Source organism: Lutjanus erythropterus, chromosome 16, assembly GCF_056507025.1.
Source record: "Lutjanus erythropterus isolate fLutEry1 chromosome 16, fLutEry1.hap2, whole genome shotgun sequence".
NCBI lineage: Eukaryota > Metazoa > Chordata > Actinopteri > Lutjaniformes > Lutjanidae > Lutjanus > Lutjanus erythropterus.
The window spans coordinates 28,118,293-28,130,558 of record NC_139332.1 but is presented as its reverse complement, the minus strand read 5'-3'; the positions used below and the strand labels follow the sequence as shown (position 1 = coordinate 28,130,558).

At 40.4% G+C, this 12,266-nt stretch overlaps 1 protein-coding gene across 1 annotated transcript; it reads left to right on the top strand.

Moving 5' to 3' along the window:
• The first annotated feature begins 5,909 nt into the window (after positions 1-5,909).
• Positions 5,910-6,897, top strand: LOC146313259 (uncharacterized). Its single transcript, XM_084739165.1, has one exon. It carries the CDS (start codon positions 5,913-5,915, stop codon positions 6,777-6,779), a length of 867 nt encoding a protein of 288 aa, XP_084595291.1. The 5' UTR covers positions 5,910-5,912; the 3' UTR covers positions 6,780-6,897.
• Positions 6,898-12,266: the final 5,369 nt, after the last annotated feature.

The following is a 12,266-nucleotide window of genomic DNA, read 5'->3' as shown; positions in this document are numbered from 1 at the left end:
AATATATGAGGGTGAAGGTGAGGGCAGGTGTTCTGAAATCCTGTCAACAGTCGTGATTCAGCAAGATGCTGTTTTTATTTGCAGGACTTGCACCTCCTGCTCTCCACTTGACCTCTGACCTCCTTAAACAGGAGTCAGTCATCACTGATCAATAAAATAAATCACTCTACTACTACCTCACAAAATAAGCTAATTCCTACCAACCCCCTCGAATAAACTACTGTAAGAAACAACCATCATAACAAAATGTTAACTTATTTCTTCTCAAAACATTATTAATTATGTAACTAACTTAATCTAAAAAAACACACAAATAATTATTATTTTAGAAAAGTTACAGTAATTTCAAGTAAACATTATTTGTGTTACATTTATATGGTAAAACCAGTATATAATATATAAAAAAAACAAAAAAAAACAAAAGACAGAGACCTTGATCTCAGAAAGACCCCTGTCAAAATAAAGATTAAATAAATGCAATTCATATTTAAATTGTTCAATTTTTTACACAATGCAAAATGAACGCCGTTTCCATAGATACTCCACTGTGACTGGAAGAGCAAGCAGATTGACCCTGACCTGCTGATAGTGTCTGATATTTTAAAATAGTACCCATGGCAAACATGAACTCAATAAATAGGTCCATCTATTACAGCTGCAAAGGCAGAATTGGGTGCTTTTTACTGGGTTAACCTTAATACACTGGCATTTTTTTTTAAAGGCCATCAATTAAAGCAGAAACAGAAAGGAAGTCATTAAGAACAAACTGATTGACAATGTCATGAAAAATTGGAATGATTAAATAAAGCACTTGTGATATATGCTTATTCATAGATCAAATATACGCCAATATTAAGAATTTTTGGTTACCCGGTTGTGAAAAATCCCTCTGACTGGTGTTGTTCCTCCTTCAGCAGGACACCTGATTTAGCGCTTTAGTTCATGATTCATCAGGGAGACCCTTTCAAATGACCACTGACCTTTGACCTTCTGCGAAAGGGCTGCACGGCATTTGGACTAAAATCTATTTATTGGCATTTGCAATTACAGATTTGATGATTTATTATGAAAGCCCTTCGTAAACTTATTAGCCATGTTTGCAGCGTGGCTGTATGTGTGGCGATGCCAGCCAAACTATTGGATGGATGCCATGATATTTAATACTTGAGAAATGTCTCAGCTTGTAGTTCAGTGGTCCCCAACCTTTCTTCATGGAGCTTCCTCTTCTTCCATCTAAGAACAGCTGAGCCTTCCCAGCCCACACACACACACACACACACACACACCAAAAGAATAAGTGATTCATTCCAAAGTTTTAATTGTTTTTCATTCTTTAAACCTTCACCTTTGGTTTTCCAACATAACATTAACATTTTTTATTCTATTAATGACCCAGGAGGCCTAAACACACTCATCCTCACCAGAAGAAGAATAATGATTCATTATCACAGAGTGTCAGAGGTCACAGAGGTGTTGCCTACTAAGTAGCCTTTTTTTTCTGAGTGAGGACAAAAATGCATCTTTTTAAAAAGTTTTGTACGCAGGTTTTAGTTCATGTGCAAATCTAATTTTGACAGCCTCAGAGTAGATAAAGCCATAGGGACCCCCTGTGTTTTTTGGTGCCCCCCTGGGTTACCCGGACCCCATGTTGGGAACCAATAACCACTTGTGGCCCCACCATCATATCAAGATTTCAGGTTGTTCAATATTTTGGTCTAGCACCAAATACCTGCAGAACTAATGACATTCCCATCAGCCTCAGCGGTACTGTGGTTAATGCTAATTAGCAAATATCAATAAGCTAACACGCTAAACTAAGATGATGAATATGACACTGTACTTGCCAAACGGCAGCATGTTAGCATGATGACTTTAGCATTTTGCTCAAATCTCAAACACTGAAAAGTCCATCTCCAGATGACTTTATTATGATCTGATGCATTTTAAAACAAGAACCCTGTTAAAGGGTTCCAATTATGTAAAGTTATTTTTCATTAATGCTAAAAGACTGAGGCTAAAGCTAGCTTACATCCCAATACACACTGGTTGGATAGTCAAATACAATAAATAAATATAGAGGACCTTGAGACAGTCGTCCACTCAGACCAGCCAGACGGTGACCGCCTTAAGAAGAGAGCTGGATGAGAGCTAAACTAACCCTTCGCTTAAACCTGAAAGAACAAGCCAGAGAGAGATGTGTTGGCGACGGCCCACTTTGATCATGCATCAGCCCACATCCTCCTTCTCAAACCTCCACATAATGAATCCCAAAATAACCCGGGGTGGGAATAAGAGTTTGGCAAATGTAGCAGTATCTAACACAAGTTTGGCTTCAGGTAATGCTACTGCGGGTAGCAAGCTAGTTAGCCGGATATGCTAATGTTTGCAGCCACGTTAAAGCAGATTACGACACAACTGAATCCATTCCTCGCACATCTGGTTCCGTGTTTTAGCTTTTTGAAAGACTACAAAAGCGATTCCACCCTCCAAACTCTTGAGACACTGAGTATTGCTCTTCATAAAACCCCACTCACACCGCTTCAACAGGTAGAGAAAAACAACGTTTGCTAGTTACGGTTGCTAATTTAGGTTGCTGTGTTATGAAGGAGGGGCTTAGTGAAGAGTTGGTTGAAGTAATAAATTCCTCAGCGTTAGCTACATTAACCAAGAAAACTGAGTTCTCCTACATGTACCATGATGCATTGCACAGTTGCTTCTGACATCCATGCCCATAATGCTGCTCACCCCCTGAGCCTATAGCTATTACTTTGTTGGCCACAACATAGTGTTAGGTGACAAATATACTCATCTAGCACGGCTCCAGGCTACTCACAGGCAGAGACTAGAAATCCAAGCTGAAACAGCCTGTAGTTCTTCCTTAATACCAGCAACATCACCGGATGCAGAAGGAGCAACATTTTGCAGCAGATTTCTCTGTTTATCTAGCACACACAGGCATTTATTTCTTCAGTCGGCTACACTTGCCGTCAACACTGACTGGACACGCACATGAAAAGTGCTAAATAGTCCCTTTAACTATTCCAGGTGGCTTATTAGAAAGTAAGAAATTCGTGACCCTTCATGAATGATGTTATTAACATGAGTGCTTCATTACCCTAATAACTTATTTGGATTTAATTGCTGCCTTGATGGTTTATTACAAAGTGGGAAAATCGTGACTTCGCCATTAAATGACTCACCGGAAAGATAGAGCCCTCTAAACCTGGCAAGCTTACTTGTACTTTAACTACTTTAACTTTAATTTATATCATCATGCACTCATTCCCTGTCAATCCTGCGCACTGTATATATTATATATAGACATGCATGCATATACTAAATCCTACATAATCATCTGCTTCATGTATATCCATTCTGTATTTATTTCTTTGCAGTAATTGTGTTTACAGCTTACAGAACACTTGATTTACAGATCTCTTTATGTTGTGTGTCACTGGTGCTTAGATGTGTATATATACACCTCAATAGGCTACTTCATAGTCCTGTCTATTCTTTAACTGTATTTCTTCATCTTTTTTGACCTTGATCTTAGCTGTTATGTCTATTCCTGTGTTAATAGGGGGAGACTGGGAGCAGTTGTAACAGGAGCAACTGTAACGCACCACTCTGCACATGCTCAGTAGGATTTTCTCTCTGCCTGCATGTAGGGAAAAAAGCAGAATCATTTACTTTGGCAGAAGTTTGCACAAAAAAAAACTGATAGTGAAGTTTAAGTTACTTTTCAGATTTTCAGTGTTTTTCTTATGCTGTCAAAAGTTTAGAGCTGTGAACTTAAACTTATCAATATCAATTTTATCTCCAGGTCATTGGTTAAAATTTAACATGAACAAACTAAAGGTGTTGCTTTTTTTTAAGCATACAAGATTTTATCATGGCCGCAAGATCTTGCCCCTGAGCCACATGGCCACATGTAAACACCTTGTATGTCTGTGTTGATATAGACCTACTTCTCTGTCAGAAAATGAACATATTTGAATAAATTTAAGTTTAAAATTACTTTTATGATTTAAATCTAGTTACCACTAAGCCTAGTCTGCTGCAGAAATAGAAATAGTCTTTTGGTTTGAATGCATGCGATGCCTCATCTGCAGCCATCTCGTCATTGTCCCTTGGCGACTCATACAGACGTGCACAGTGACTCAGACTTTCTACATAATATAGACAAAGGAGAAAGTTCACGTCTGTAGGAGGTGGGGTGGATGGATGGATCCAACAAATGCAGCCCTTTCACCCCAGGAGGCTGAGGTTTGTTTCCCATGTAAAAAATATTATACAAAATCTTTAGGTACATGACATTACATCCATACAAGGGGCGTGACTTTGACGCTGTTCTGCTTTTATTTCAGCTATATGACTTTTTGGTATTGCAATTGCCACCAGTCATTATTACAACTGCCCCCACCAATGGGGGAAGACTGACCTCTTGCATTAAAGTTCCCATTAAGTTGAAATGCATGTTTTAAGTGTTTTTATCACATATTTATTGATCTTTACATCACTTATACACCAGTATCCTGCCTACCAGTGACAAAAAGGTTATCTTTAGATATTTTCGGGTAATATTGTTAGAACGTAGTTGCTAAAAATGTGAAACACAGAACTATAGTACTGATTTGTGGAATTAGATGATTTCAAGAATGACACAGTCTCCCCCACACCTAACAGTCAGTTACAAACGTACCTTTAGCGACTCTCTCTGTCCAAATCAGCCCAGCAGTTCACTTCAGCTCACTTCAGTTCCAACAACCCGACTCAGAAGAAAAAGAAATACCATCCTGTCACCGTCCTCTGGCTCTGGTGGCTCAAACATGTCTGGACATGTCCGATAAAGCTACTAGATGATGTGTACATCTAAGTTAAATAAGAAATAAATAAATGTTTCATGATTTTAAGACCTAATTTTATATACTTTGCATTTTTTTTTAATTATTAAAATTTGGCTGGCTGTTTAATAACTTTACAGTGTCTTTAATTACTGCACATATATGTTTCATATATCGAAAGAAGATTAGTGTATTTTATGTAGTCTCTGAGGTATGAAGGAAAATATGTTACAATCGTCCCCAGTCTCCCCTACACTTTGAAAACAATGGGAGAAAATCGTGCACACAAACTTGGCCAATAAAGCTGCTTGCGATTCTAATTTTGAGCCTTAAAGTTGTTCTCATAAACGTCTTAATGTTGACATAACATATCTATTAACTCCTAATTAAGGCATTAGTTCTTCTTGTTGTGAGGAGGTGTTACTGTAATTTGAAATCTCTCCCACAGTGCAACCTGCCTCCTGCTGACTCTCTCATCTGATTAGCGTGCATGTGGCGGGGACCAACTGAAGTTGGCTCGGTAATAAGCTTTACAAGGCGGTCTGCTGCCGGAGCTCAGTCCGTGGGAGGGGTCTGCCAAACCTTTCCCTCTAATTGACCAGGGAGCAGAAGCAGCAGCCGGGGATGCGAGCAGCCACAGACGGGGAGAGAGGTACTCAGCAAACCGCAGCATTTTGTTGCCTAATAGCCGAACCACTGAAACACATTAGGCGGAATTAGATTTATTAGCATGTCGCATGGTTACTGTGCGTCTCTGGAGCAGCGGGTTGAGAGCTTGCAGAAGCCAGAAAAGGAGAAAGAGAAAGTGGAAATGGCATTTTGTCTTTGTATAATACCACGGGGATTCGTTTAAGACTTGCTTAGCTGTACTTTAAAATGCTTGCGGTGCACCCAGGAGAGCGATGCGTGTAGGTTTTGCTTGTGCAAATACTTCAGGCACAGATGGAAAGTGGCTTGCATGCAAAAACAATAAATAAATTTTAGGTAGTTTTAACGTTTTTTGCTCTCTTTGTTTTTTGTTTTTTTGTTTTTTTGTTTTTTGCATGTTTTCCGGGAAGAGACGGACGCATGGGCTTGACAAGACGGGGACCGCAGCCTGATGTCCAAATGGCTGATCTGGAACTGTTTTACTTTGATCAACCCGATCTGAGAGACACCTCCCTGCTTTTAAATGAGGAAAGTATCAGCGGAGGAAAGTCCCTTCATCCCGGAGGAGGAGGAGGAGGAATAATAGAGGGTTCAGCACCGTGGACAGAGACCCGAAGACCCGAGGAGAAGGAGACAGAGACATCTTTCACCTGCAAACACCACGCTGATGAAGATGAAGATGATGTCCAGCTGATAGAGACAAGTCCACAAAGCTGCAGACTGAGTCAGAGCTCCTCAAGTGAACTGTACGAGGAGGAGGAGGAGGAGGAGGAAGAGGTGGTGTTTGAGGAGGAGGAGGAGGAGGATGAGGATGAGGAGGAGGAGGACATCCCGGAACTTTACTTGCTGTCCGATGACGACCTCTCCTCTGACGGCTCGGGGAAGTCAGTGGATTACGGCTTCATCATCGCGGTGACCTGCCTGGTGACCGGCATCTCCCTGGTCGCCATCTCCTACACCATCCCCCGGGACGTGCGCGTGGACCCGGACAGCGTGTCGGCGCGGGAGATGGAGCGGCTGGAGCGGGAGAAAGCCCGGGTGGGGGCCCATCTGGACCGGTGTGTCATAGCGGGACTGTGCTTGCTCACCCTCGGGGGCGTGCTGCTCTCCACCCTGCTCATGATCTCCATGTGGAAAGGGGAGATGATGAGGAGGAAAGCCTTCGCCTACTCCAAACACGCGGCCAAGTTGTACGGCTCCATCAGTCTGAGAACAGGCTCCAGCCCGACCCGGGAGACCTGCTCTCATCTGTCAGCGGCTGAGGAGGATTTAGAGGTGCTCAGCTGAATTTATGGACGGGACAGGCGGAAAAGACTCAGAAAAGTGCTTAAGAAATCCTTACAGTGCTGTATAATCGGGGATGTAGTCCGGGCTTAATGCCTTTTTTTTCATTTCTAACAGCTGAGGCTACAAAAGACCTTCTTTTAAAGGAAATATCCACATGTTTTAAAAGTCTGTCTTAAAGGGATAGTTCGGATTATTTGATGGGGGATGTATGAGTTGAGTGAGCATTTTTCCTTTCAAAAGACACTTGAAAGATGACTATGATCACCGGTGAAAAGTTAAAAAGTGAAAGTCTTTTCATAAACTATTAAAAGATGTTTACTAAACATCCATATTCATAGTTATCCCCTACAATGAGAAAATCAAAGCCTATCGTCACTTTGGAGCCTGATTAAGAAACTACGTCCAAATTTCTGAGTTGAAAGTCATAAAAAAGTATTTACAACGTGCACAAATTCAAACACACTTTGCCAGTGAGAAAGTCTTGTGCTTTACCCAATCAAACACTGTGTTTCTGTTCAAAACAGCGTCTTTGTCACTTTTTTATAATACATCCAGGAGCACAAAGCTGTAATCAAGTATATTGTCGCATGCGTGTAAGGCTACACAAGAAGCATAATTTCTTTATTTTACATTAAGACCTTCTCCCATTATGATGTCCTGGAAGCTTCTTGTTAGCAGCACACAGCCTACACAACCCATATTTATGACATTTTATATGAAACATTTAATTTGTTGAGATTACATCTTTGTGTAGACCAGATTTTGCCATATAAGTGAAATATGACTTTGGAGAAATGCCTTCACACTAATCAATATTGTCTCCCTTCATCCCTATGATTGAACAAATTAGCTGAATTAGTTGAAGTTGTAACTGCATTTTAGCTGGTTGAAAAGAGGGTGAAAAGAGGTCTTAGATGTTCAGACCGAATATCAACCAGTTTTTCAACAAGAAAGAAATCCTGGTTGGTGCTCAGTGGGAGGTATTTATTCATGTTAGCTACGGTTACATACTGGTCAACTCGCCCCCAGAGAGAGGCATCAGCAGAAAAAAGGACTTAAAAGCCACTTAAAAAAAAGGTCCATCAAAAAAAATCAATCAGTTTAAATGTACATCATATCTAGAATATTTTCATCACTTTATCTTGTGGTCAGACAGATTTTTTGCGGCAGGAAATCACCATTATGTAAGCTAAAATATCACTCTTTCCAAACCAACCAAACTCCATAGAGGAAATCAGTCATTTTACCTCTCAGAACAAAGCAGTTGCTAGTCTACTGCTGCCTTGATCAGTTTGTTAGTTTGTCCTATTGTGTGACTTCAGTGAATCCAAATCATCTTTTTAAAACACCAAAGTGAGACAGCAACACAAACAAACTCACAGATTGAGGCAGCAGTAGACCAGCAACTCCTGTGGGCTGCAACATAAAATTACTGATTTTGCCTATGCAGTTTGGTTGCTTTGGTGAGAGTTATATTTGACTCATATAATGGTGATTTTCTGTCAGTAAAGGCTTTCTGACAGCAAAGGTTTTGTAGGTGACAAAAAATATGTTTGGACTGCCATCTGCTGTGGGTAATACACTGACTGTGGGTGAGTACCTCACACAACCCAACTTTAAATAATCCGAACTGTCCCTTTAATACAAATCTCATGCACCCTCATGTACATTGAAAGAGTTTTTGTTTGCTGTAACAGACCTTTTTCACAGCAGTTCTACTGACATGAAATAGTAGCACAGGTGTTACCATTGATACTAATTATGGCCCTGTTCCATTTTGTGTAGCAGAGCCTTTCCAGTGAGCCAACATGCACAATAGCAGCCCCCCCCCGACTCTGTTTAACATGAATGGAACAGAATATTAATGAGCATCACTGGTAACACCTGTGTTTACTCTACTATTTAACGTTGAAATGGCTGCTGAGAAAAAGGCCTGTATTTCCTTCGGTCCACGCCGGCCCTGAAGAGATCCAGTCCTAATCCAATTCCGGTGGCAAAATCCATTTTTCATTTTGAGTTCAAATGCATTTTAAAGTTCAGCTGAAGCCACCATGACGGTTTGGTAGTTAGGTGTGCAGGAGTTCAGAACAAAAACAGACCTGCTGCTGCTGCTGCACGCTGCTTCAGGTACTGGAATGAAATCAATGAAATCCGGGAAGTTCAGCCTGAGTAACAGATCGATGAGTGTGAAGGCTTATCAGATGTCAAAACTAAAACTCTGGAAAGTTAGCACAGCGGTACCTGTTTTATCTTTTCCTCTTCGATCCCAAGGTAAAAGCAGGAATACAGCGTTGATCTATCTGGCACATTTTTAATTGGCCAGCGCGGCACCTTGCTGGATGATGTTGAGCTGCTGAACCAGGTTCACTCACATAAATGAGGTTTTATTTTTCCGTGCAGGGCTAAAGTCAAGTCTGCAGTCATAGTCATATCAAGTGGGTATCTTTAAAGCATGCTGGGGAGTCAGTAAGTCAACTTTGCACCATTTTGGATTTTAGAGGTTAAGTGTGTAACATTTAGGAGGATCAACTGGCAGAAACTGAATAAAAAATCATGCACTTAAGTATGTTTTCATTGGTGTGTAATCACCTGAAAATGTGAATCATTGTGTTTTCATTATCTTAGAATGAGCTGTTTATGTTTACATAGACAGCGGAGCCTCTTCCACGGGGGCCGCCATGTTTCTGCAGTAGCCTGAAACAGACAAACTAAACACTGGCTTTAGAAAGGGCCTGTGTGTTTTTCACAGACACTGTAATTAATAATAGTAATATTTCACCACTAGAGCCACTAGATTCTACACACTGGTCCTTTAAAAGGACAGTTCACATCCTAATCAAAGTGATATTTATCCATCTTGATAGTTCTGGGGTGAGTTGCAGAGTTTTGGAAATACTGAGATATCAGTCTTGGGGATGTTTGCCTTGGCTTTTTTTTTTTTCATTTAAAAAAATTAAAAATCAGTGTCTCTTTCAAAAAGAATCATGACCTGGTTACTCAAGATAATTTGCAGACCTTGTTGTGAGCAGTTTCGTGTAGGGACTACTTTCTTCCTATCAGAAAGAAAGTAGTTCCAGCAGACTCCACTGCAGAAAGAAAGTAGCTTTACATGAAATAGCTCAAGGTCTATGGATTATTTTGAGCAACCGAGTCCTGATTTTTGGAAAGATTCGCTGGTTTTGAGTTTTTCAAATGTTATGGTTTTGATGCTTTGAGCACCACAGGCCTACTGCCAATTAGTCCCATTATCATGGAGAGAAGGCAGATATCTCTACAGCTGATATATCCAAAACTCAGCAGCTCACACAAAAACAGTATGAATAGATAAATAGCACTACAGACCAGGGGGAAAATATTTACTTTTGATGTTGGGGTGAACTGTCCCTTTCATTTTAATACCTGCAGACCCCAGACGTAAAACTTTTATTATGTTTTACACATGCTTTATTCTATCACTCCAATTTTTCACAACGTCGTCAACAGAATTATTCCTAATAAATGACTGTTTTCTGTTTTTTTAATTATTGCTTTGTAGAAATGCCTAAACACCCAGTTCTTCTTTGCAGTTTTAATAGATGGGTTTTATTTAATTCATGTTTGCCGTGGGTCTTAATTTTAAAGGAGACAGATTTTCCTTTTCTTCTTCAGCTAATAATGTTTTGAGAAGAAATAAGTTAGCATAATGATATGATGAGGTGTTTGCTTTTGGCTGTGGACCGCAATTCATTTTCAGTTTTGACCCTTTGCCTCTTTCTGCTATTGCTCCATCTTTCAGCGAGGAAACACTGTCTGGGAAAACACAAGGAGAGAATTTTGAATTAAAAAGGCTGTAATTTCAGCAGATGCCAACTTGGTTTGACTAACTCAGACTAGGAAACCTTGCATTAATGTCCGATAAACTTGTGAAATGTGTTGGAATGAATCTCTTCACAGTTAGAATGAACAAGAGAAACAATTACAGCATATGAGCTGAAGTGTTGTATTAAGATTTAAACCTACATTAAGTTCAGTACAAAAGTATTAGAAAATTAGTTTTTAATGGTAAAACACAAATCATGTTTTCCTGAGATACATATTTTGTTTATTCTGCTGGATGTTGGTTTGCCTTATGACGATCTCTGACCCCTTTTTGTTTACCGCTGCATCCCTGCTTCTAATGATGCTGCTATTTCAGTGACTTCATGTTTGCACACCAGTGCAGACTCGTATGATGAAGGCCTGTGTGTATTCTGTAGCTGCAGGGGAAATCAAACCTGAACCAGGAGTGTGGCGTCGTTGTTACTGCCTTCACTTCTCCACCTTGTCAGAAAAAAGCACTTCACTGAACCGTGCGGATAACGACGCCGTTGCAGATCCGGTTTCCAAAAACAACCATTGCATGTTGAACTCTGCTCAGCATAAAAGTGACACGCCGAAGTGGTGGTTGTATTTGTTCGGATTTGTTGAAACACAAATAGTAATACCACAGGAGGCGTAATTAGATTTTGTGGTTGAGCACCGACGACGGGGAAGCTCAGTTTACCCCAAATACACTTGGGGGTTTTGAGTGCAGATGTTCAAAAGCACATAGAGAGAGACAGCGAGAGAATCAACAAACCCCTGGGGGAAAGCTCTCCTGGTAATTGGTGTTACTTAATTGCTCATGGGAGGCCTGTGAATCAGTGAGAAAATAAAAAAAAAATTCAGAGCGTTTTAACTACGGCCTCAATCAAGCCTGCTTCACCCTCCTACTAGAAACCAAACAACTCCAGTTACAATAACTGAATTCAAGGGGAAGGAAGTAACGGATAGCCTGCTCTGACAGAAGATGCTGTGAATGAACAATTGTATCCCCTGCTTACGCCGTGCAGAAAGCTGTGCTGTGCAGCCTCTGTAATTGAAAGTGCTTACGGCCAGCAGGATCACATTATCCTCCACACGACCTTCGCTCACTCTCACCTCGTTAACGTAATTAAATAGGCGCAAATCAGCTGACCTCTTAATGAAATATTAAGTTGATTTCTAATGCTAATCTGCCCTCATTTAAAAAGATAGTTTAGTTGGTTTTCAGTTTTAAGATGGGGTTGTATGAGGTACTTATCGATAGTGTATTACCCACAGTAGAAGGCAGGGTCAGCAGAAAAGTATTTTAACCACTTGCAACACGACTCATTTAAGTGTGTAATATATTCAGAATATTTTCACTGCTTGACTTTGCTGTCAGACAGCCCTCTCAGACAGGAAACTGCTGTTATATAAACCGAATTATCATTCTTTCTCGCTCAACCAGACTCCGCTCAAAAAAACAGTAATTTTACATTGCAGAGCACAAGTGTTGCTCATTTACCACGGCCTCAATTTGTTGGTTTGTATGAGTTGTTGTGTGACTTCAGTGCATCTGAACTTAGTTTTCAAAGCACCAAAATCACACAATAAATCAAACAAACTAACCGACTGATGCAGCAGTAGAGCAGCTGCTCCTGTGTTCAGTGAGGTAAAATTGCTGAT

Coding starts and splice junctions, on each gene's coding strand:
- LOC146313259 (XM_084739165.1), top strand. CDS start 5,913: ATGGGCTTGACAAGACGGGGACCGCAGCCTGATGTCCAAATGGCTGAT.